At 49.9% G+C, this 24189-nt stretch overlaps 1 protein-coding gene across 3 annotated transcripts in view; it reads right to left on the bottom strand.

Moving 5' to 3' along the window:
• The window catches only part of LOC123375821 (C-type lectin LmsL-like), a 56443-nt gene that overhangs the window by 5127 nt on the left and 27127 nt on the right, over positions 1 to 24189 (bottom strand). Inside the window, exons 1-4 of one of the 3 annotated variants that reach the window (XM_045027123.1) lie at positions 17464 to 17538; positions 16865 to 16944; positions 15536 to 15630; positions 875 to 1015 (exon numbers count right to left, since the gene is read on the bottom strand). In XM_045027123.1, the coding sequence (XP_044883058.1) occupies positions 875 to 1015; positions 15536 to 15630; positions 16865 to 16931 (303 nt within the window). In that variant the 5' untranslated portion in view covers positions 16932 to 16944; positions 17464 to 17538. Of the gene's footprint in view, positions 1 to 874; positions 1016 to 15535; positions 15631 to 16864; positions 16945 to 17463; positions 17539 to 24189 lie in introns of those variants that run through there. The other 2 variants (XM_045027131.1, XM_045027136.1) reach the window with 2 other exon arrangements.

Raw genomic sequence — 24189 nt, 5'->3', positions numbered from 1 at the left:
GCCTGGCTGGGGAGGCGGCTTCTGCTCCCGGTCTGGGCTCGGGTGCCGGGGGCAGGGAGGGAGGGAGCCGGAGCTCCCCCACCCCCATGGGCAGGGAGCAGCAGCCGCCTGCCCAGCCAGGCTCTGTCCGGCTGCAGAGCAGCGACCGGGAGGGGCGGCGGGACGTGCCGGGGCACGGGACGGGGCAGTGGGAGGACACGGTCCCTGCCCCCCCACACACACACAGGTAATGTGGGGTGGGGAGAGTGCGGCGGCCCTGGGCTGGGTGCGGGGGAGGGATGGCTGGGGGGGGACATGTGACCTCCCCGTTAGACCAGTAGGGGGAGGCACCAGTCATCTAAGGGGCGCCCTTGGGGGAGGGGCAGAGCGGGGGCGGGAAGAGGCAGGGTGAGGTTTGGGGGAGGGGATGGGATGGCGGCAGGAGGAGGCAGGGTGAGGTTTTGGGGGAGGGGGCGGAGTGGGGGCAGGAGGAGGCAGGGTGGGGTTTTGGGGGAGGGGGCGGAGTGGGGGCAGGGTCTTGGACGGAGCAGGGGTCGAACCCCCCCTGGAAATCAGGAAGTCGGTGCCTATGCCAGGCTGTTTGCTGGACTAGAGACTGGCCTGGAGAGCTCCCCCTCCCCCGGTGTGGTGGGTCCCTGGGCGCTAGTGTCACTAATGTGAATATTAGTAACAGCAGCTTATACTCTGCACCGGGTGCTGGGGATCGATCCTGTGACTGAAAACCCAGGCGGTTACAGCCCCTTTTCACCCCGTTCCAATGGAAATCCTGCTCTGGCGCCACCCCCGCCCCAAACAACAACCTCCCTGAGCAGAGACCCAGAGCCCAGGGGCTGGGGAGGGGCTGCCAGAGGCAGAGCGGGCACCGGGCACTCACCGCCTCAAGATCCCACAGTCCGATCCAGACGGGACCGTTCTTTCTGTGGTACCGCTTGATGTAATAGGTCATCATATTATTTTCTCCAGCACTGTGAATGGAGACGAGATGGGCCCCTTGCCAGTGGTGCTGGCACTCAGCCTGGGACAAGAAGAAACAAAGCCAGTTAAACAGGGACCAGGGGCCTGTTCTCGGCCCAGGGCTATTCAGTCTCTGTCTCAGGGATCTGGGAGACAAAACAAAATCAGTGCGGGTGAAGGCTGCCGGTGACAGTGAGGTTGCTGGAGCGGTAAATAGTGACGGACACGTCAGGTCTACGCAGGGATCGGGATCGCGTGGTGAGCTGGGCTGAGTTGTTCCACGTGTGCTGTAATACAGCTAAACGCAGGGTCGCACGGCCGGGAACCAAGACAGCCGGCCACACTGACACCTGAGGGATGTAGCCTGGCAGCCGGGACTGAAAAGCACTGAGGGGTCATGGCCGCAACCAGCTGAATGTGAGCTCTGAGTGCCGTGCTGCACAAGAGGGCAGGTGTGAGCCTTGAACGTGCAAGCACAGGGTGATCGTGTTGGAGCAGGGAAGGGGTGTTACACATATTCGGCACCAGTGATCCGGCACCGTGTCCCGGTCTGGGATTCGCTCCTCAGGCAGGACGTTAGCAAATTGGAGAGCTCAGAAAAGAGCTCCAAGAACGACACGAGGTCTGGAAAACCTGCCTCACGGAGGGAGACTTGCAGGAAAGCCAGAAGATTTGTGACTGTCCCTCCTTCCAGGCCCAGCTTCCCAGAGAGACGTGGCCAGGGTTTAGCATAATAGCTGCCCTGGGGAGGCACCGTCCCTGGGCCAGCTGCCAGCCCAGCCGGGCACTCCTGCTACCGGCCTTTCCCATCCCCCAGCTCCATGAGGAGAGGAAGCCTTCCCTGGCTCCTAGCTGAGGTCCCCACAGATGGCCTTGCCCTGTCCCCATGCCCCACACACAGCCCGGCTGGGTAATGGGTCTGTGACCTGCCCCTGTTCTATGCCGACCCGGAGCAACTGCTCCCACAATACCTATAGGCCAAAGCACTAAACAGAATTGCAGGGGCACTACAGAGCAGAGACAGCAGAAACCACAGCCCACCCAGCACAGGGAATTCCCAGCCTCACTGGCACAGCCACATTCACTCAGTGCCCCACACGGCATTACACGGGGCTCCAGCCCCCCATCAGGACATGTGCAGCAACTCCCTGGCCACATGCCAGCCAGCAATGGGGATCGAACCAGAGACCTTCAGCACAGCCCTGCCACCGGAGCTAAGGGAGCTGCTTTGGTAACACTAAGTAAGGAACAGGCCCTTCCAGAGCCAGCCTAGAGGGAGACTGACACGCCATACCCCAAAGCAACACCCTGACACCCCCACATTTACCATGGGGATGTGATTATGATGCATTTCGTACAAAGTGTACCTTGTGAAGTATCAATCTAAAAGTCTTGATCTGTTGGATATTAATATCCTGTTGGATTATACGTGCTGTCATTGTATTTGAAGTTATGAAGTTTTGCTGTGTGTGTTACTGAAAGATGTTGTGAGGTTGGGAACACCCACAACCAGCTGTTCAGGTGCAACAATGAAGAAGCTAGACAGTGCTAATGACTATCTCAGGAACTGTGTACAATGGAGGCTTCCCAGAGGGAGCACGTAGGCAATGGAGGATTCCTGATCGACGGGGGGACAGACCCCACATCATGAGCAAAGACCTTTCCAGCAAGCTGGAAGAAGCTATAGAAGGGGGAAGTGACATCATCATTTGGCCTCACTCACCACACAACTGAACACCTGAAAACATGTCTGGAGGATAAAGACTTGGACTGGGGAGGTTGTCCCAGGTGAGAAAGAGGGAATCTCAGCCTGAGTATGGAAGATTGGTGAACTGTTTGTACCAGCCTGGTGAGGTGCTACATGGCTCTGGGAAGAAGCATAAAGGAGTTTGAGGCACTAGTGGTGTTCTCACCCATCCTCCCTGTGGAAGGAAAAGGCCACGTCGAATTGTGGAAATCAACGAATGGCTACGCAGGTGGTGTCGGAGAGAAGGCTTTGGATTCTTCGACCATGGGATGGTGTTCCAAGAAGGAGGAGTGCTAGGCAGAGACGGGCTCCACCTAACGAAGAGAGGGAAGAGCATCTTCTCAAGCAGGCTGGTTAACCTAGTGAGGAGGGCTTTAAATTAGGTTCACCGGGGGAAGGAGACCAAAGCCCTGAGGTAAATGGGGAAATGGGATACCGGCAGGAAGCACAAGCAGGAGAGTGCAAGAGGGGAGGATTCCTGTCTCCGACCAAGAAAGCGGGACAATCAGCGAGTTATCTTAAGTGCCTATACACAAATGCAAGAAGCCTGGGAAAAAAGCAGGGAGAACTGGAAGTCCTGGCACATTCAGGGAATTATGATGTGATTGGAATAATAGAGACTTGGTGGGATAACTCACATGATTGGAGTACTGTCATGGATGGATATAACCTGTTCAGGAAGGACAGGCAGAGCAGAAAAGGTGGGGGAGTTGTGTTGTATGTAAGAGAGCAGTATGACTGCTCAGAGCTCCAGTATGAAACTGCAGAAAAACCTGAGAGTCTCTGGATTAAGTTCAGAAGTGTGAGCAACAAGGGGGATGTCGTGGTGGGAGTCTGCTACAGACCACCAGACCAGGGGGATGAGGTGGACGAGGCTTTCTTCAGGCAACTAGCAGAAGTTACTAGATCGCAGGCCCTGGTTCTCATGGGTGACTTTAATCACCCCAATATCTGCTGGGAGAGCAATACAGCAGTGCACAGACAATCCAGGAAGTTTTTGGAAAGCATAGGGGACAATTTCCTGGTGCAAGTGCTGGAGGAACCAACTAGGGGAAAAGCTCTTCTTGACCTGCTGCTCACAAAGAGAGAAGAGTTAGTAGCGGAAGCAAAAGTGGATGGGAACCTGAGAGGCAGTGACCATGAGATGGTCAAGTTCAGGATCCTGACACAAGGAAGAAAGGAGAGCAGCAGAATACAGATCCTGGACTTCAGAAAAGCAGACTTCGACTCCCTCAGGGAGCTGATGGGCAGGATCCCCTGGGAAAATAACATGAGGGGGAAAGGAGTCCAGGAGAGCTGGCTGTATTTTAAAGAATCCTTATTGAGGTTGCAGGAACAAACCATCCCGATGTGTAGAAAGAATAGTAAATATGGCAGGCAAGGAGCTTGGCTTAACAGTGAAATCCTTGCTGATCTTAAACGCAAAAAAGAAGCTTACAAGAAGTGGAAATTTGGACAAATGACTAGGGAGGACTATAAAAATATTGCTCAGGCATGCAGGAGTGAAATCAGGAAGGCCAAATCACACTTAGAGTTGCAGCTAGGAAGAGGTGTTAAGAGTAACAAGAAGAGTTTCTACAGGTATGTTAGCAACAAAAGGAAGGTCAGGGAAAGTGTGGGCCCCTTACTGAATGAGGGAGGCAACCTAGTGACAGAGGATGTGGAAAAAGCTAATGTACTCAATGATTTTTTTGCCTCTGTCTTCACAAACAAGATCAGCTCCCAGTCAACTGCACTGGGCAGCACAGCATGGGGAGGAGGTGACCAGCCCTCTGTGGAGAAAGAAGTGGTTTAGGACTATTTAGAAAAGCTGGACAAGCACAAGTCCATGGGGCCAGATGCGCTGCATCCGAGGGTGCAAAAGGAGTTGATGGATGTAATTGCAGAGCCATTGGCCATTATCTTTGAAAACTCATGGTGACTGGGGAAGATCCCGGATGACTGGAAAAAGGCTAACGTAGTGCCCATCTTTAAAAAAGGGAAGAAGGAGGATCCGGGGAACTACAGACCAGTCAGCCTCACCTCAGTCCCTGGAAAAATCATGGAGCAGGTCCTCAAGGAATCAATTCTGAAGCACTTAGAGGAGAGGAAAGTGATCAGGAACAGTCAGCATGGATTCACCAGGGCAAGTCATGCCTGACTAACCTAACGGCCTTCTATGACGAGATAACCGGCTCTGTGGATGAGGGGAAAGCAGTGGATGTGTTATTCCTTGACTTCAGCAAAGCTTTTGATACGGTCTCCCACAGCATTCTTGCTGGCAAGTTAAAGAAGTACGGGCTGGATGAATGGACTATAAGGTGGATAGAAAGCTGGCTAGATCGTCGGGCTCAACGGGTAGTGATCAATGGCTGCATGTCTAGTTGGCAGCCAGTTTCAAGCGGAGTGCCCCAAGGGTTTGTCCTGGGGCTGGTTTTGTTCAATATCTTCATTAATGATCTGGAGGATGGTGTGGACTGCACCCTCAGCAAGTTTGCAGATGACACTAAACTGGGAGGAGTGGTAGATACGCTGGAGGGTAGGGATAGGATACAGAGGGAACTAGACAAATTAGAGGATTGGGCCAAAAGAAACCTGATGAGATTCAACAAGGACAAGTGCAGAGTCCTGCACTTAGGATGGAAGAATCCCATGCACTGCTACAGACTAGGGACCGAATGGTTGGGCAGCAGTTCTGCAGAAAAGGACCTGGGGTTACGGTGGACGAGAAGCTGGATATGAGTCGACAGTGTGCCCTTGTTGCCAAGAAGGCTAACGGCATTTTGAGCTGTATAAGTAGGGGCATTGCCAGCAGATGTGATCATTCCCCTCTATGGGACTTGGTGAGGCCTCATCTGGAGTACTGTGTCCAGTTTTGGGTCCCACACTACAAGAAGGATGTAGAAAAATTGGGAAGAGTCCAGTGGAGGGCAACAAAAATGATTGGGGGACTGGAGCACATGACTTATGAGGAGAGGCTGAGGGAACTGGGATTGTTTAGTCTGCAGAAAAGAAGAATCATAGAACATCAGGGTTGAAAGGGACCTCAGGAGATATCTAGTCCAACCCCCTGCTTAAAGCAGGACCAATCCCCAGACAGATTTTTTCCCCAAATGGCCCCTCAAGAATTTAACTCACAACACAGGGTTTAACAAGCCAATACTCAAACCACTGAGCTATCTCTCCCCTCACCCAAACTTGAGACTATTACGCCTTGTTCTGTGATCTGGTACCATTGAGAACAGTCTAGATCTATCCTCTTTGGAACCCCCTTTCAAGGGTTGATCCCAGGGCCACCCAGAGGATTCAGGGGGCCGGGGGCAAAGCAATTTTGGGGGCCTCTTCCATAAAAAAAAATTGCAATACTATACAGTACTATAGTCTCGTGGGGGCCCCTGTGGGGCCCGGCACAAATTGCCCCACTTGCTCCGCACCCACAGGCAGCCCTGGGAAAAATAAACCTTCTGCATCTTGGCACAAACCCAGTTTTGAGAAAACTTCTTTACAAGGTATCATTGGTTCTCAGCATCAGCTAGTGCTAAAAGGCACTAAAGCTCATTAAAAGGGTTGGACAAATATTTTTCATCAAAACATTTTTTGGATCAAAAACTAGGGGTTTTTAAAAAAGCGGAAAAAAATCACGGACAATGTCTGCTTTCCTTCAAAATTTGTTGTGGTTTTTTTAATTGAAAAGCTGAAATTAGTCTGCCAAAATCTGAATATGTTTTGGGGTTTCAGAAGTGTGTGGCCAAATATTTGCTGCTTGCTGTGTTTGATTGTTTAAAGAAACAATAAAAAAATTCTGCTTAAAAAAAATCCAAAACTTTTGAACCACTTCAGCTTGTGACCAAATGCCTGAGCCCATCCGGTCAGAGATTTTTCCAGGTTTCTGATACTCTGGTGGCTTCCTTAACTCATATCTGTCTCCATAACTTTGGGTTCAGTTAGGTTAGAACATAAGAACAGCCAGACTGGGTCAGACCAAAGGTCCATCCAGCCCAGTATCCTGTCTACTGACAGTGGCCAATGCCAAGTGCCCCAGAGGGAGTGAACCTAACAGGCAATGATCAAGTGATCTCTCTCCTGCCATCCATCTCCACCCTCTGACGAACAGAGTCTAGGGACACCATTCCTTACCCAGCCTGGCTAATAGCCATTAATGGACTTAACCTCCATGCATTTATCTGTTTTCTAGAGACTGGCTCCATGGGGTCCCTCACAAACTGGAGACGGTTATTGTGGGTTTGCCTTTAGTATAGCTTATGTACATACGCCACGAACTGAGCATTTGAGCTTGTTCCAGAATCTGGGATGAGCCTATGTTGTGAAAACTGAAATGCTCAAAATCGCACATGCCTGTGAATGGACACAGGGTGCTAAAATTAAATTAACCCAGGGGGTCTCAGACTGAGGGTCAGGACCCCTCAGGGGGTCACGAGGTTATTACTGGGGGTTGTGAGCTATCAGCCTCCACCTCAAACCCTGCTTTGCCTCCAGCATTTATAATAGTGTTAAATATATAAAAAAGCGTTTTCAATTTATAAGGGGGGGGTCACACTCAGAGGTTTGCTATGTGAAAGGGTCACCAGTATACAAGCTTGAGACCCACTGAATTAACCCCTCTGGAGCCTCAGGGAATGCGGGGGGTGGGGGGCTCCCTTGGTAGGGTTGGGCAGGATATTGCTCTTCTCATGTGATCCCTCCCCCAGAGGCTAATCTGAAATGAAGCTCCCCTCCCCTGACATGAATCTCCCTATGGCACTGAAATTAAATACAGACTAGAATTTGGCATTTGAGCAGTGGAAGGGATGGGAGCCCTAAGGGAGAAGCTCACAGCTCGGCTCTTCTGCAAGCCTCAAACTGCTGAATGAGCTTTAGGGTAGGGCAGGCTGTGCCTCCCAAACAGCCTGGCCCTGCCCCCATCCGACCCCCACCCACTTCCTGCCCCCCCGACTGCCCACCCCTCAGAATCCCCGACCCATCCTGCTCCTTGTCCCCTCACCGTCCCCCAGAGACCCCACCCCCCCCCACCCTGGGACCCCACCCCTGCTCCCTGTCCCCTGACTGCCCCGACCCCTATCCCCCCCGCCCCGCTGAGTCCTGACAGACCCCCGGAACGCCCACAATCCAACCCCCCCGTTCCCTGTCCCCTGGCCGCCCCCCCGCACCTCTGCCCCCTCCCTGTCCCTTAGCCAACGCCCCCGGCCCTGGCTTCTTACCCCCAGCTCCCCCTCTCCCAGAGCCTCAGCGCATCCAGGAGCTTCGCTCATCAGCGGCAGCGTGTCTCCGGCGGGGCCCCTGAGCTCCGCCCCGCTCAGAGCCACGTAGTAACGGGGCGGGGCTGTGAGCTCCACGCTCAGCTCAGCTCCCTCCGCTCAGCATGGAGCTCCCAGCCCCGCCCCCTGACCACGCGGCTCTGAGCAGGGCGGAGCTCAGGGGCCCCGCCGGAGACACGCTGCCGCTGACGAGCGAAGCTCCTGGATGCGCTGAGGCTCTGGGAGAGGGGTGGGGGCGGGGTTGGGTCGGGCTGGGCCAGGAAGGGAGCCTCAGCCATTCTCGTGGGGGCCCCTGCGGAGCCTGGGGCAAATTGCCCAACTTGCCCCCCCTTCCCGGGCAGCCCTGGTTTATCACTGACTCAATTTTGAAGCACTTTGAGGAGAGGAAAGTGTGCAGGTGGCATATGTGTGCAGTCGGTGCAAGGAGCTCCTGGCCCTCAGAGACCATGTACGGACTTTGGAGGCCAGGGTGGCGGAACTGGAGGAGCTGAGAGAGGCAGAGAGGTGTTGATGAGGCTTTCCGGGACACTGTAGAATTGTCCCACCTCCGCTCAGACAGCCCCTGTGCTGTTGAGGAGGAAGAACGGCCCAGGGAAGCAGAGCAGTCAATGGGAGCAGAGGGAAACCTTCCTGTAGTTGGGACCCTCCTTCCAGATGGTGCTGGGGTCGCCTCTCGCACTGAGGTTACCTCTCCGGGGGAGGGAACTCCAGTTGCTAGGAAAAGGCAGCTGTTAGTAATGGGAGATTCGATCATTAGAAATGTAGATAGCTGGGTTTGTGATGACCGGCAGAACCGTATGGTGACTTGCCTGCCTGGTGCGAAGGTTGCGGATCTCTCGAGGCATCTAGACAGACTTATGTATAGTGCTGGGGAGGAGCCAGTGGTCATGGTACATGTAGGTACCAATGACATAGGGAAGGTAGGAAAGATGTCCTGGAAGCCAAATTTAGGCTGCTAGGGAAGAGACTGAAATCCAGGACCTCTATGGTGGCATTCTCAGAAATGCTCCCAGTTCCACGCGCAGGGCCAGGTAGGCAGGCAGAGCTTCGGAGTCTCAATGCGTGGATGAGACGATGGTGTAGAGAGGAGGGGTTCACGTTCATTAGGAACTGGGGAAACTTCTGGGATGGGAGGAGCCTATACAGGAGAGATGGGCTCCACCTAAACCAAAGTGGAACCAGACTGCTGGCACTAAACATTAAAAAGGTTGTAGAGCAGTTTTTAGACTAGGAGATGGGGGAAAGCCGACTGCTGCAGTGGAGCGTGTGGATCGGACACAGACTTCTCTTAGGAGAGAGTCTGATGATAGAGAATCTCCAGGTTATAGTCAGGAGCAGAGGAATGAGAAGTATAATGTAAGGGCCGGATCAGATGATAAACAGTCACATAAAAAAGAATCTGGCATATCAGAAAAAGGCAGGCTAATAAACAGGGACAAGTTTTTAAAGTGCTTGTACACAAATGCCAGAAGTCTAAATAATAAGATGGGTGAACTAGAGTGCCTTGTGATAAAGGAGGATATAGGCATCACAGAAACCTGGTGGACTGAGAGCAATCAATAGGACACAATCATTCCGGGGTACAAAATATATCGGAAGGACAGAACACGTCGTGTGGAGGCGGGGGAGTGGCACTACATGTGAAAGAAAATGTAGAATCAAATGAAGTAAAAATCTTAAGCGAATCCATGTGTTCCATAGAATCTCTATGGATAGAAATTTCATGTTCTAATAAGAATATAACATTAGGGATCTATTATCGACCACCTGACCAGGACAGTAATAGTGATGATGAAATGCTAAGGGAAATTAGAGAGGCTATCAAAATTAAGAACCCAATAATAGTGGGGGATTTCAATTATCCCCATATTGACTGGGAACTTTTCACTTCAGGACAAAATGCAGAGATAAAATTTCTCGATACTTTAAATGACTGCTTCATGGAGCAGCTGGTACGGGAACCCACAAGGGGAGAGGCAACTGTAGATTTAATCCTGAGTGGAGCACAGAAGCTGGTCCAAGAGGTAACTATAGCAGGACCGCATGGAAATAGTGACCATAATACAATAGCATTCAACATCCCTGTGGTGGGAAGAACATCTCAACAGCCCAACATTGTGGCATTTAATTTCAAAAGGGGGAACTATGCAAAAATGAGGCAGTTAGTTAAACAGAAGTTAAAAGGTACAGTGACTAAAGTGAAATCCCTGCAAGCTGCATGGGCGCTTTTTAAAGACACCATAATAGAGGCCCAACTTCAATGTATACCCCAAATTAAGAAACACAGTAAAAGAACTAAAAAAGAGCCACCATGGCTTAACAATCATGTAAAAGAAGCAGTGAGAGATAAAAAGACTTCCTTTAAAAAGTGGAAGTCAAATCCTAGTGAGGCAAATAGAAAGGAGCATAAACACTGCCAAATTAAGTGTAAAAATGTAATAAGAAAAGCCAAAGAGGAGTTTGAAAAATGGCTAGCCACAAACTCCAAAGGTAATAACAAAATGTTTTTTAAGTACATCAGAAGCAGGAAGCCTGCTAAACAACCAGTGGGGCTCCTTGATGATTGAGATACAAAAGGAGCGCTTAAAGACGATAAAGTCATTGCGGAGAAATTAAATGGATCCTTTGCTTCAGTCTTCATGGTTGAGGATGTTCAGAAGATTCCCAAACCTGAGCTGGCTTTTGTAGGTGACAAATCTGAGGAACTGTCACAGATTGAAGTGTCACTAGAGGAGTGTGACGATGCGGTTCTGGCGGGACCCAACTGAGAGTAGCAATTCAGGACCAATTGCTCAAACAGGGCAGTCACAGCCCTAGGCTGGGGTTTTTCCACCTCTAAGGCAAACCAAACCAGCCAGACAAAAAGGACTTCGGTTTCACCCCACTGGCTAATCACAAGTCACACAAGCAATTTCCTTAGACACTCCAGTCTCCCAGTATCACCCTGTAGACGGGTCGGACTCACCCCTGCGGCGCCTCCTGCTGGTGACTCCGGGAATTAGCTCTGTTCCAGCGCTGGAGCGCCCTCTGCAGGCTGGTGATCCACCTGTCCTCTGGCCCCCGTGTCCCTCCCTGGACCCGGTGCCCTTTTACATGGGGTGCTGCCCCCTGGCAGTAACCCCTTTCTCTCTGGGTCTCCCCTCCTTGGGGAACCCTCACCCTCTATCCCCACCTTGCCTCAGTATTTGGCTACTGCCAGCCATTGTCTAGCCCCACACTCTGGGGCAGACTGCAGTATCAGCCTATTCATCACAGGCAAGGAGGGTTTGGACATGCTGCCTTGGCCTACCCCTGGGCTGCCCTCTGCAACCCCCAGTACCTGTTGGCCCTTCGCTAGGCCGCAGCCTGGGGCTTTCTAGGCTGGAGCTCCCCAGCTCCTCAGCCTTTCCCCAGCCCTGCTTCACCCTAGGTACCTTGCCTATAGCCCCTGCAGCCAGGCCCTTCTTCCTCTTCAGGCAGAGGAAGACTGTCTTGGCTTCTGGCTTCCCTGGCCTTCTTATAAGGCCCTTGGCTCAGTTTGGGGCATGGCCCCAGCTGCAGCCACTACCCCAGTCAGCCCAGCTTTTTGAGCAGCCGCTCTCAAGCCCTGCCAGGCCACTTTTTAAACCCCTCAGGGCAGGAGCAGGGTCCACCCTGCTACACACCCCCAGACCCACTCGTCCTGGGGATGAATGGTTATAAAAACCAACACCCCAATAAAAGAAAAAGGTTCTCTCGATCCCAAAGAATCAAGCCCCAGACCCAGGTCAATATACACATCAGATCTTACCCACAAATCACGCTGTTGCCAATCCTTTAGAATCTAAAATCTAAAGGTTTATTCATAAAGGGGAAAAGGTAGAGATGAGAGCTAGAATTGGTTAAATGGAATCAATTCCGTACAGTAATGGCAAAGTTCTTAGTTTAGGCTTGTAGCAGTGATGCAGTAAACTGCAGGTTCAAATCAAGTCTCTGGAGAACTTCCCCAGCTGGGATGGGTCATCAGTCCCTTGTGTAGAGACTCAGCTTGTAGCAAAGTCCCTCCAGAGGTAAGAAGCAGGATTGAAGACCAGATGGAGATGAGGCATTAGCCTTATATATCGGAGGGGTAGCCGTGTTAGTCTGGTTCTGTAAAAGCAGCAAAGAATCCTGTGGCACCTTATAGACTAACAGACGTTTTGCAGCATGAGCTTTCGTGGGTGAATACCCACTTCTTCGGATGCAAGACGAAGAAGTGGGTATTCACCCACGAAAGCTCATGCTGCAAAACGTCTGTTAGTCTATAAGGTGCCACAGGATTCTTTGCTGCTTTAGCCTTATATAGGCTTTTCCAGGTGTAAGAACCTCTTTGTCCTTACTGTGGAAAATTACAGCAAAATGGAGTCTGGAGTCACATGGGCAAGTCCCTGCATACTTTGCTGAGTCACAGGGTGTGTCTGCCTTCTCTCCATGGGTCAATTGTGTAGCTGATGGTCCTTAATGGGCCATCACGCAGGCTAGGCAGACCTAACACCAACTTGTCTGCGGTGTCACCTAGAAGCAGAGCACAAATATGAAATACAGACAGTATAGAGCCAATACTCATAACTTCAACTACAAAATGATACATATGCACAGACAGCATAATCATAACCAGGAACCCATAACCTGGTCTTAGACACCTTATATGACCGCGTTTACATAAGATTTGATGCCACTACAGGACCTTGGTTGCAAACCATATTCTATATGGTCCCAGTTTATATCAATAACATCACAAGGAGGTTTTGGAATTAATTGATAAACTCAACATTAACAAGTCACCGGGACCAGATGGCATTCACCCAAGAGTTGTGAAAGAACTCAAATGTGAAGTTGCAGAACTATTAACTATGGTTTGTAACCTGTCCTTTAAATCGGCTTCAGTACCCAATGACTGGAAGTTAGCTAATGTAATGCCAATATATAAAAAGGGCTCTAGAGGTGACCCTGGCAATTATAGACCGGTAAGTCTAACGTCGATACCGGGCAAATTAATCGAAGCAATAGTTAAGAATAAAATTGTCAGACACATAGAAAAACATAAACTGTTGAGCAATCGTCATCATGGTTTCTGTAAAGGGAAATCGTGTCTTACTAATCTATTAGAGTTCTTTGAAGGGTTCAACAAAGATGTGGACAAGGAGGATCCAGTGGACATAGTGTACTTAGATTTCCAGAAAGCCTTTGACAAGGGCCTTCACCAAAGTCTCTTACATAAATTAAGCTGTTATGAGATAAAAGGGAAGGTCCTTTCATGGACTGAGAACTGGTTAAAAGACAGGGAACAAAGGGTAGGAATTAATGGTAAATTCTCAGAATGGAGAGGGGTAACTAGTGGTGGTCCCCAAGGGTCAGTCCTAGGACCAATCCTATTCAACTTATTCATAAATGATCTGGAGAAAGGGGTAAACAGTAAGGTGGCAAAGTTTGCAGATGATACTAAACTGCTCAAGATAGTTAAGACCAAAGCAGACTGTGAAGATATTCAAAAAGATCTCACAAAACTAAGTGATTGAGCAACAAAATGGCAAATGAAATTTAATGTGTATAAATGTAAAGTAATGCACATTGGAAAAAATAACCCCAACTATACATACAACATGATGGGGGCAAATTTATCTACAACGAGTCAGGAAAAAGATCTTGGAGTCATCGTGGATAGTTCTCTGAAGACATCCATGCAGTGTGCAGAGGTGGTCAAAAAAGCAAACAGGATGTTAGGAATCATTAAAAAGGGGATAGAGAATAAGACTGAGACTATATTATTGCCCTTATATAAATCAATGGTACGCTCACATCTCGAATACTGTGTACAGATGTGGTCTCCTCACCTCAAAAAAGATATTCTAGCACTAGAAAAGGTTCAGAAAAGGGCAACTAAAATGATTAGGGGTTTGGAATGGGTCCCATATGGGGAGAGATTAAAGAGGCTAGGACTCTTCAGCTTGGAAAAGAGGAGACTAAGGGTGTATAAAATCATGAGTGATGTTGAGAAAGTGGATAAGGAAAAGTTATTTATTTATTCCCATAATACAAGAACTAGGGGTTACCAAATGAAATTAATAGGCAGCAGGTTTAAAATAAATCAAAGGAAGTTCTTCTTCACAGAGTGCACAGTCAACTTGTGGAACTCCTTACCTGAGGAGGTTGTGAAGGCTGGACTATAAGAGAGTTTAAAAGAGAACTGGATAAATTCATGGTGGTTAAGTCCATAAATGGCTATTAGCCAGGATGGGTAAGAATGGTGTCCCTAGCCTCTGTTTGTCAGAGGATGGAGATGGATGGCAGGAGAGAGATCACTTGATCATTGCCTGTTAGGTTCACTCCCTCTGGGGCACCTGGCATTGGCCATTGTCGGTAGACAGGCTACTGGGCTAGATGGACCTTTGGTCTGACCCGGTACGGCCGTTCTTATGTACTGATGGTCAGGAACAGTCAGCATGGATTCACCAGGAGCAAGTCATGCCTGACTAACCTAATTGCCTTCTATGATGAGATAACTGACTCTGTGGCTGAGGGGAAAGCAGTGGACGTGTTATTCCAAAGAGGATAGATCTAGATTCTAACGAAATTGGTCCCTGACTTGACAAAGCCCTGGCTGGGATGATTTAGTTGGGGATTGGTCCTGCTTTGAGCAGGGGGTTGGACTAGATACCTCCTGAGGTCCCTTCCGACCCTGATATTCTATGATTCTGTGATTCTGATCCTGTGTACTTTATAGAACTCAAATTATGATTATTTTATTTCTTAGGTAATTTACTTTGATCCATACACTTAGTTATAATCACTTAAAATCTCTCTCTTTCTGTAGTTAATAACCCTGTTTTATATTTTGTTACCTAAGACAGTGTGTTGCTTGAAGTACAAGGGAAATCTGCTCAGGAAGAGGGGCTGGTGCATTGTCCTCTCCACATTGGGGGGGGGGGCAGACTGGGTAATAACTTACACTCGTCAGGCTTCTGACCAGGGCAAGATGGTCCAGCTCTGGGGTCCCAGGCTGGGGAGCTGTGGGGAACTGGTTGGAGTCTCTCTGTTGGTTCATGAGCGGCTGGTGAAAGCACTCGTGTAACTGAAGCTGGGTGTGTCCCTGCCTGTGGATGTTTGTGCAAGTGCAGGACCTGGAGGGGTTTGCAGCTTGTCACATTACCACAGTGTGAGAGGGAGCCCAGGTTGGTAAGCCAGAGGGCTCAGCGATACCCCAGTTCCAGGCTGCAACCTGGGAAACCCATCACAGAGACATGACCCCACCTGGGCCCAGGCCGTCCCTTGTGTCCCTGGCAGACACAGCCCATGCCAAGAGCTTTGGGTCCAGAGGAGATCGTGCCCCACCGGGGGCTGCGTTTTCATTGTATTCTGCTCCCCAGCCTGGCCAGGGCAGGTTGTTCCCTCACAGCCTGTTCCCAGGGCTCTGTCTGGGGCAGTGGGAAATGTGCCAGCCCTGAGCTCCCACCCCTCCCATCGGAGCGGATTCCCCAGCCCAGCCCAGCCCAGCTCACAGACTCTGATATTCAACCTAAACCTCCCCATCCCTCCAACTCCAGCCCAGCGCCCCTGAGCCCCGATGCCCCCAGCCTCTCACCTCAGCATCCAGCCAGGTTTTCTCTTGGAAGAAGTATCCATAGCAGTAGCCTTGGAAGGGTAGCCAGCCCCTGGGACAGGACACGTCTTGTCCCCCTGAAGAGAGAGGGGGATGCGGGGCAATGGTAGGGACAGGACTCTGCAGTTAGAGGCTGTTTCAGAGGCAGAGCCATTTCTTTCCCATTAGCACAAATAAAATTGGGATCCCATTTGGGGCTGTGTCTGGCTGGCAGGACCCTCCAGGCCCTGGCGCTGCAGGAAGAAGCTGGGTTTGCCCAGACCCCACATCGGCAGAACGGGGCCCCTGGCACCCAGCCCTGAGCAGGGATCCCAGCAGGGCAGGGCCTCTGGGTTTGGATGGGGCAGGGGCTCCTTTCCCATGGCTCCCTGTGGGGAGGAAGGAGCCAGTGCAGTGTGGGGTGGCTGATAGACCCTCCCTGCCCCTGCCCCAGGGAGCCCCATGGACTCCAAGCTCCGGGAAAGGGGGGAAATATGGAGCTGCCAGCCACAGTGGCCCCCGTTCAGCTGCAGCCCTCGGGCAGAGGGAATTCCTGCCACCCTGAGCTTCTCCCCATCTCCCCTTGGGCCATGCGGGACAGTGGGGCCAGGGAAGCTGGCGGGGGGGCAGGAAGGGAACCCCAGGGCCACGGGGTGAAGCTGGGGGAGCAGTGGGGTTGGCACAGACTGGGACTAGGCAGGAAATCGGGGCAGGGGCCCAGTTCTGGATGGAAGGAGCTGGGGGGTTGTAGGAGGAGGGAAGGGAGAGAGGTGCCCAGGGAGGTGGGACATAGAGGGGGGATAGCAGGGATCTGTGGGGCTGGGGCAGAGGGGAGGGGAACACTGGGCAGGCTCTGCCCTGCTCAGGCCTGGGGGCACAGAGGGACGGGGTGGAGCCGTGTCCCAGCAGGGGAGGGAACGGGACAGTCTGAGGAGAAAGACACAGTGTGCAGGGACTGGGGCAGCCCAGCCGGGAGCAGAGGCCGGATGGGGGAGAAGCTGGGGCTGGAGCAGAGCCATGAGCAGCCCTTGGAGAGGGACCCCGTGGGGACACGGCCGGCCAGTGGGAGGGGACCACGGGAGGGGGGGATGGGAGCCTGGAGCTGACGGGGGCTGAGCGCCCCTTGCCCAGGGACTGGCCCCACCCAATCCTCATGGGAAGAGCCGACCCTGGGGGGCCTTTCACCCACCTTCTCTCATCCGCTCCCTGGGGAGGGGCCGCAGGGCCTGGGCTCCCCCCGGGCAGTGACCCCCAGCAGCAGGAGACGGGCAGTGGCTCTGGGAGTGACGAGGGAAATGAATCCACTTCCCGAGGGGCCAGGCAGGGACTCACCTGCCAGCGAGGGGTTAAAGATCAGGCAGCCGAGGAGGCAGAGGCTGAAGTAGGCGACTGGCCCCATCGTCTCACTTCCCCTGGGGAGAAAACACACCAGGGAGATGGGCCATGAGAGCCTGGGACACCCCCCGGAGCGACCCTCCCCTCCCCATGTGGCATTACACGGGGGAGGTGGTTCAGAGCTGGGCTGTTTGTTAAAGGGCCTGGCTGGGATGGAAGGGCCCCAAGAAGGATACCAGACCCAGGGGACTCAACTCAGAGGCCCCCGTGGGGCAGGGGAGCTGTGCGGGGCCCCCTCCCTGGGCTGGTTCCCAAGGGCCCGTCAGCCTGCGGCTCTCCCTGCCCCTCCTCTCCAGCCGGGCAGGGCAGGGCAGGGCAGGGGTGCGGGGAGCAGACCCCAGGGAGAGGATGCTCAGCACCGACACCTGGGGACGGGGGTAAGGGGCCGCGCTGTGGGGGAAGGGGTGGGACAGAGACGGCCCCAGGGACTCACACAGGGCAAGTCGGGCCATGAGGCCCCGTCACAGGGCTCGGCTGCCACCGAGAGCCCAGCCCCGAGCGCGGAGGGAGAAGGGTCGGGAGGGGAAGGGACTCACCTGTCCGTCTGTTTGGAGCGATGAGGATCGGAGCTCAGCCTGTGCAGGGCGCTGGCTCTCCGGAGTATTTATAGACCTACTAGGGGTTCGGGGAGGGAGGGTGAGAAGGGAGAGGGTGAGGATGCTGAACATGCAAATCAGCCCAGCTGGCAAATACAAGGATCCCAGCCCACAGCAAACAGAGACTCTGTGACCTGCCTGGCAGCTGAGCTGGGACCATCAGGAAGCCTTTATTAGGGTGAGGTCAGAGGCAGAGGCTTTGGGTAATGGGTCCATCCTTGGCCTCTGCCCAAACCTGAGTCCTTCCCCGCCATCACTGCCGTCTCCCTAGGCCAGGCTGCAGCTGGCTCTTTGCCATCCCGGGGGTTCAGGAAGGATCAGTCCAGGGCTCTGTAAGCCAGTCTCCTGTCTCCGGCAGTGGCCAGGACCAGCTGCTACATGGGCCGGGGCAAGAATCCCAGCAGTGGCAGCGAGGGGATAATCTGCTTTGGTGAAGATGCTGCCTGACCCGCAGTGCTCAGCACCCAGCTCATGCCCTGATGCAGGAGAGTTTATAGCCCAGCCTGAGCTCTGGGATCGTTTTATCCTCACTGTTAGAACTCTGCATGTTCTTGTTATCCACGTAAATGTTGAGACATTTTCTGAATCCAGCTAAGCTATTGACCTCAACAATATATTGTGGCAGTGAGTTCCACAGTCTAATCACATGATGTTTGAGAAAAGTATTTCCTTTCTGGTGCCTTTCAGTATTCAACAGTCCCTGTGTTCTTGTGCTAGGAGATGGGCTGAACCAATGTGCCTGATCTCCCTTCCCTAGAGCAGTCGTTATTCTGTGTATCTTTAGTGTGTCCCCTGTCCTGCATCATCTCTGTAAGGTAACCATCCCAATCTGCAAAAAGAACAGGAGCACTTGTGGCACCTTAGAGACTAACAAATTGATTTGAGCATAAGCTTTCGTGGGCTACAGCTCACTTCATCAAATGCATGCAGTGGAAAATACAGTAGGAAGATGTATATATACACAGAGAACATGAAACAATGGCTGTTACCATACACATTCTAACGAGAGTGATCAGTTAAGGTGAGCTATTATCAGCAGGAGAGAGAAAAAGAACTTTTTGTGGTGGTAATGGCAGTGGCCCATTTCCAGCAATTGACAAGGAGATATGAGGAACTGTATGGGGGGTAAAATAAGCATATCTCCTTGTCAATTTCTGGAAATGGGCCATTTTCATTACTGCTGATAATAGCTCACCTTAACTGATCACTCTTGTTAGAATGTGTATGGTAACACCCATTGTTTCATGTTCTCTGTGTATATATATATCTTCCTACTGTATTTTCCACTGCATGCATCCGATGAAGTGGGCAGTAGCTCACGTGAGCTTATGCTGAAATAAATGTGTTAGTTTCTAAGGTGCCACAAGTGCTCCTGTTCTTTTTGTGGATACAGACTAACACAGCTGCTACTATGAAACATCCCAATCTGTTATTCTCTCTCCATATGGGCATCATTCCACCCCTGGGGCTGACCCAGACTGCACACAGCATGCAGACAAGGCGACACCATTGATTTATGTAACAGCACTGTAATGAGGAGGTTCATTAAACAGAAATTAAAAGGTACAGCACAAAAAGTGAAATCCCTGCAAGCTGCACGGAAACTTTTCGAAGACACCATAATAGAGACTCGACTTAAATGTATACCCCAAATTAAAAGACATAGTAAAAGAACCAAAAAAGTGCCACCGTGGCTAAACAACAAAGTAAAAGAAGCAGTGAGAGGCAAAAAGGCATCCTTTAAAAAGTGGAAGTTAAATCCTAGTGAAGAAAATGGAAAGGAGCATAAACTCTGGCAAATGAAGTGTAAAAATATAATTGCGCAGGCCAAAAAAGAATTTGATGAACAGCTAGCCAAAGATGCAAAAAATAAGAATAAAATTGTTTTAAGTTCATCAAAAGCAGGAAGCCTGCTAAACAACCAGTGGGGCCACTGGACGATCAAGATGCTAAAGGAGCACAAAAGGACGAGGGCATTGCAGAGAAATTCAATGAATTCTTTGCATCAGTCTTCACGGCTGAGGATCTGAGGGATATTCCCAAAACTGAGCCATTCTTTTTAGGAGACAAATCTGAGGAATTATCTCAGATTGAGGTGTCATTAGAGGAGGTTTTGGAACAAATTGATAAACTAAACAGTTATAAGTCACCAGGATCAGATGGGATTCACCCATGAGTTCTGAAGGAACTGAAATGTGAAATTGCAGAACTACTAACTGTAGTCTGTAACCTCTCATTTAAATCAGCTTCTGTACCATATGATTGGAGGACAGCTAATGTGACACTGTAACGATGCTGGTTCTGGCGGGACCCAACTGAGAGTATCAATTCAGGACAAACTGCTCAGAGCAGGGCAGTCACATCCCAAGGTTGGGTTCCTTTGCACACCAAGGCAAACCAAACCAGCCAGACAGAGAGGACTTTGGTCTCACCCCACTGGCTAACCACAAGTCATACAAACAATTCCCTTAGACACTCCAGTTTCCCAGTATCACCAGCAGCAGCCACTCATTATGGGGATAAATGGTTATGAAAATCAACACCTCAGTAAAAGAAAAAGGGTTCTCCTGATCCCAAAGGACCAAGCCCCAGACCCAGGTCAATATACAAGTCAGATCTTACCCACAAATCACGCTGTTGCCAATCCTTTAGAATCTAAAATCTAAATGTGAAAGCTATTTAGTCCTATTAATAGTTTTGCAAACGGCCAGTAGGTGGAGGCAGAAGCCTCCAAAAGGCCTCACGTACAGTACCTTGAACCTTGTAACTAATTTTTTCTGCTTGCAGTCAGAGACAGAAAAGATTCCGCTTCAAGCCAGTCTTTCTTGAACAGATAACGGTATTACGGGGCTTGACACCCACCAATAAAGTGTTAACACGGCATGGTCTTTGTCTGAAAGTGTATAAAAAGCTTGTGAAACTTGTGTGCAGTAGAGTTTTCTGTATTTACTACAGAGCTCTCCTTTCTTCTGCAGAATAAAGCATTTTTCTTTATCCCTGTCAGGCTGTTATTGGCTCTCAGCTAGGCAGACCCGATATTTCGGTAACAGTTTTTGGCGACTCCAGACGGGACTCTCCTAGCTCGGACATTGGACTCCGGACGGCTGCGGTGAACTGGGAACGGTGCCAACGGGGTGTTTGGCCCCTCTTTCTCTGCTTCACCGTGGCCCCTGGGGTTCATGTTCCGATAAAGTGAGCCCTAATAGGATAAGGAAACACTATCTGGTTTTGGTGCACTATTTGGTTTTGTTCTGTTCTGTTTAACCGGTTACTGTTGTTTTTCTGCTCTGTTCATTTGGGCGTTAGGTGTGTGGGCGGAACTGAACTTCTCGTTCGTAATTCCCCAGAGTGGAAGCCATGTGTGCGATGAAGCTCTGAGGTTGTATTGAGATCCTTCTGTCCCGCCCCCTGTAACGGACAGTGTAATAGAAGTAGGAAAACCTGGATTAGACTATAATTCCCACTGATCTCTGAGTAATTATCTTTTCAGGTTGAGTGTCAGCAGACAGATGGGTGGGTCTCTGGCAAAAACCTCTAAGGATAGCCCTACGGGGCCCAAGACAGTGATTCCCCCACTAAAAACTGAGGAAACCACAATTCAAGTTAATGAATCCACTAGTGGAGCGACGGGTAGTGGGTACACTTCTGTTCTGTCTACCGCCATTAGTCCATCTCGTAACATAAAGGTTTATTCATAACAGGAAAAAGATAGAGATGAGAGCTAGAATTGGTTAAATGGAATCAATTACATACAGTAATGGCAAAGTTCTTGGTTCAGGCTTGTAACAGTGATGGAATAAACTGCAGGTTCAAATCAAGTCTCTGGAACATCCCCAGCTGGGATGGGTCATCAGTCCTTTGTTCAGAGCTTCAGTTTGTAGCAAAGTTCCTCCAGAGGTAAGAAGCAGGACTGAAAACAAGTTGGAGAAGCTGCAGCAGCTTTTGATATTCTCTTGCCATGTGGTCTCTGCTTTCTTTGTTCCAAGGACAAGCCACCCAGCACATGGCATGGAAAACCTCAAAGTTCTGTCCATAAGCATGTCCCTGCCAGCCTTGCTGAGTCACAAGGCATATCTGTCTTCCCTCATTGGGTCAGTTGTGTAGCTGATGCTCCTTAATGGGCCATCAAGCAAGCTAGGCAGAGCTAACACCAACTTGTCTGGGGTGTTCCCCAGAAGCACAGCACAAGTTGGAAATACAGACAGTATAGAGCCAATATTCATAACTTCAACTACAAAAATGATACACACATATAGACAGCATAATTATAAACAGCCGATCCTAACCTTCCCATAGACACCTCACATGACAACCTTTGTACAATATTTGCTGCAAATATAAAACAGTGGTTACAACAGTGATCTATGCAGTTACAGATTCTGTCAATAATGTCACAGATGTCAATTTTTAAAAAGGGCTCCAAAGGTGACCGGGGCAATTACAGGCCGGTTAGCCTGACTTCAGTTCCGGGTAAACAGGTTGAAGCTATAGTAAAGAACAAAATTGCCAGACACATAGATGAACATAATTTGTTAGGGAAGAGTCAACATGGTTTTTGTAAAGGGAAATCATGCCTCACCAATCTACTAGAACTCTCTGAGGGGGTCAACAAGCATGTGGAAAAGGGGGATCCAGTGGATATAGTGTACTTAGATTTTCAGAAAGCCTTTGACAAGGTCCCTCACCAAAGGCTCTTAAGCAAAGTAAGCTGCCATGGGATAAGAGGGAAGGTCCTCTCATGGATCAGTAACTGGTTAAATGATAGGAAACAAAGGGTAGGAATAAATGGTCATTTTTCAAAATGGAGAGAGGTAAATAGTGGTGTCCTCCAGGGGTCTGTACTGGGCCCAGTCCTAGTCAACATATTCATAAATGATCTGGAAAAGGGGTAAACAGTGAGATGCTAAAATTTGCAGATGATGCAAAACTACTCAAGATGGTTAAGTCCCAGGCAGACTGCGAAGGATCTCACAAAACTGGGTGACTGGGCAATAAAATGGCAGATGAAATTCAATATTGATAAATGCAAATTAATGCGCATTGGAAAAGATAATCCCAACTATACATATAAAATTATGTGGTCTAAATTAATTGTTACCACTCAAGAAAGAGATCTTGGAGTCATTGTGGATAGTTCTCTGAAAACATCCACTCAATGTGCAACAGCAGTCAAAAAAGCAAACAGAATATTGGAAATAATTAAGAAAGGGATAAATAGTAAGACAGGAAATATCATGTTGCCTCTATACAAATCCATAGTACACCCCCATCTTGAATACTGAGTACAGATGTGGTCACCCCATCTGAAAAAAAGATATACTGGAATTGGAAAAGGTTCAGAAAAAGGCAACAAAAATGATTAGGGCTATGGAATGGCTTCCATATGAGAAGCAATTAATAAGACTAGGACTTTTCATCTTGGAAAAGAGATAACTAAGGGGGGATATGATAGAGGTCTATAAAATCATGACTGGTGTGGAGAAAGTAAATAAGGAAGTGTTATTTACTCCTCATAACACAAGAACCAGGGGTAGCTAAATGAAATTAATAGGCAGCAGATTTAAAACAAACAAAGGAAGTATTTTTTCACACAACACACAGTCAACCTGTGGAACTCCCCGCCAGAGGATGTTGTGAAGGCCAAAACTATAACAGGGTTCAAAAAAGAACTAGATAAGTTCATGGAGGGCAGGTCCATCAATGTCTATTAGCCAGGAGGGGCAGGGATGGTGTCCCTAGCCTCTGTTTGCCAGAAGCTGGGAATGGGCGACGGGATGAATCACTTGTTGATTACTTGTTCTGTTCATTCCCTCTGGGGCACCTGGCATTGGCCACTGTCGGAAGACAGGATACTGGGCTAGATGGACCTTTGGTCTGAGCCAATCTGGCCGTTCTTTGTTCTTATGTATTATTCTCCATCCTGTCCCTTGTGCATCCTAACAGCGTTTGCTTTTTTGGCCACAGCTACACATCGAGCAGATGTCTCCACGGAGCTTCCACGCTGACACCCAGGGCCCTTTCCTGGCTGATGCACAACCCCACCAAGTGTGTATCAAATTCAGACTCAGGACTCACAATTTGTCAGACCACTCTGTTTATTAGCACAGACCTCTGCTAATACACTCAGAAAATGTGAGCGCCATACAAGGCTCAAACCACCTTATTTATACAGAAAAAAAGGTGTGAAATTAACAAGATGACAAAGGGAGCAGAACTGAAAAGTTTACCTGGGGCTAGACACATATATCATGTCCTTATTAACTCTCACCAATCTCTTGTTAATGTCCCACCATCAGCTTAAGTGGACCCATTGTTTAATACCTTAATGTTCCTCTTCCTGACAACTTTATCTCAAAATTCCTCAGTCCTGCTTAAAGGAACATACAGCATTTCTTTAATTCATTCTACTTCTACAATATAATTCATTCTACTTTCACGTGTGACAGTTCAGAGCATTCCCTCCCCGGAGCAATACCCTGCCTTTGGCAGCACTGAGCTTCCCTTGCCATCGTGTCACCCATCCCCTTGGCTTCTTTGGGGCCCTGTGAAGTGTCTCACAGTCCTCGCTCTGCCTGACTAACCACAGTAACTCTGTGTCAACTGCACACTTCACCCCCTCGCTGCTCACCCCCCTTTCCAGAGCGTTAGGAAATGCAGGAAACAACA

Source organism: Mauremys mutica, chromosome 1, assembly GCF_020497125.1.
Source record: "Mauremys mutica isolate MM-2020 ecotype Southern chromosome 1, ASM2049712v1, whole genome shotgun sequence".
Lineage (NCBI taxonomy): Eukaryota > Metazoa > Chordata > Testudines > Geoemydidae > Mauremys > Mauremys mutica.
This window is presented reverse-complemented; position numbering and strand designations above follow the sequence as displayed.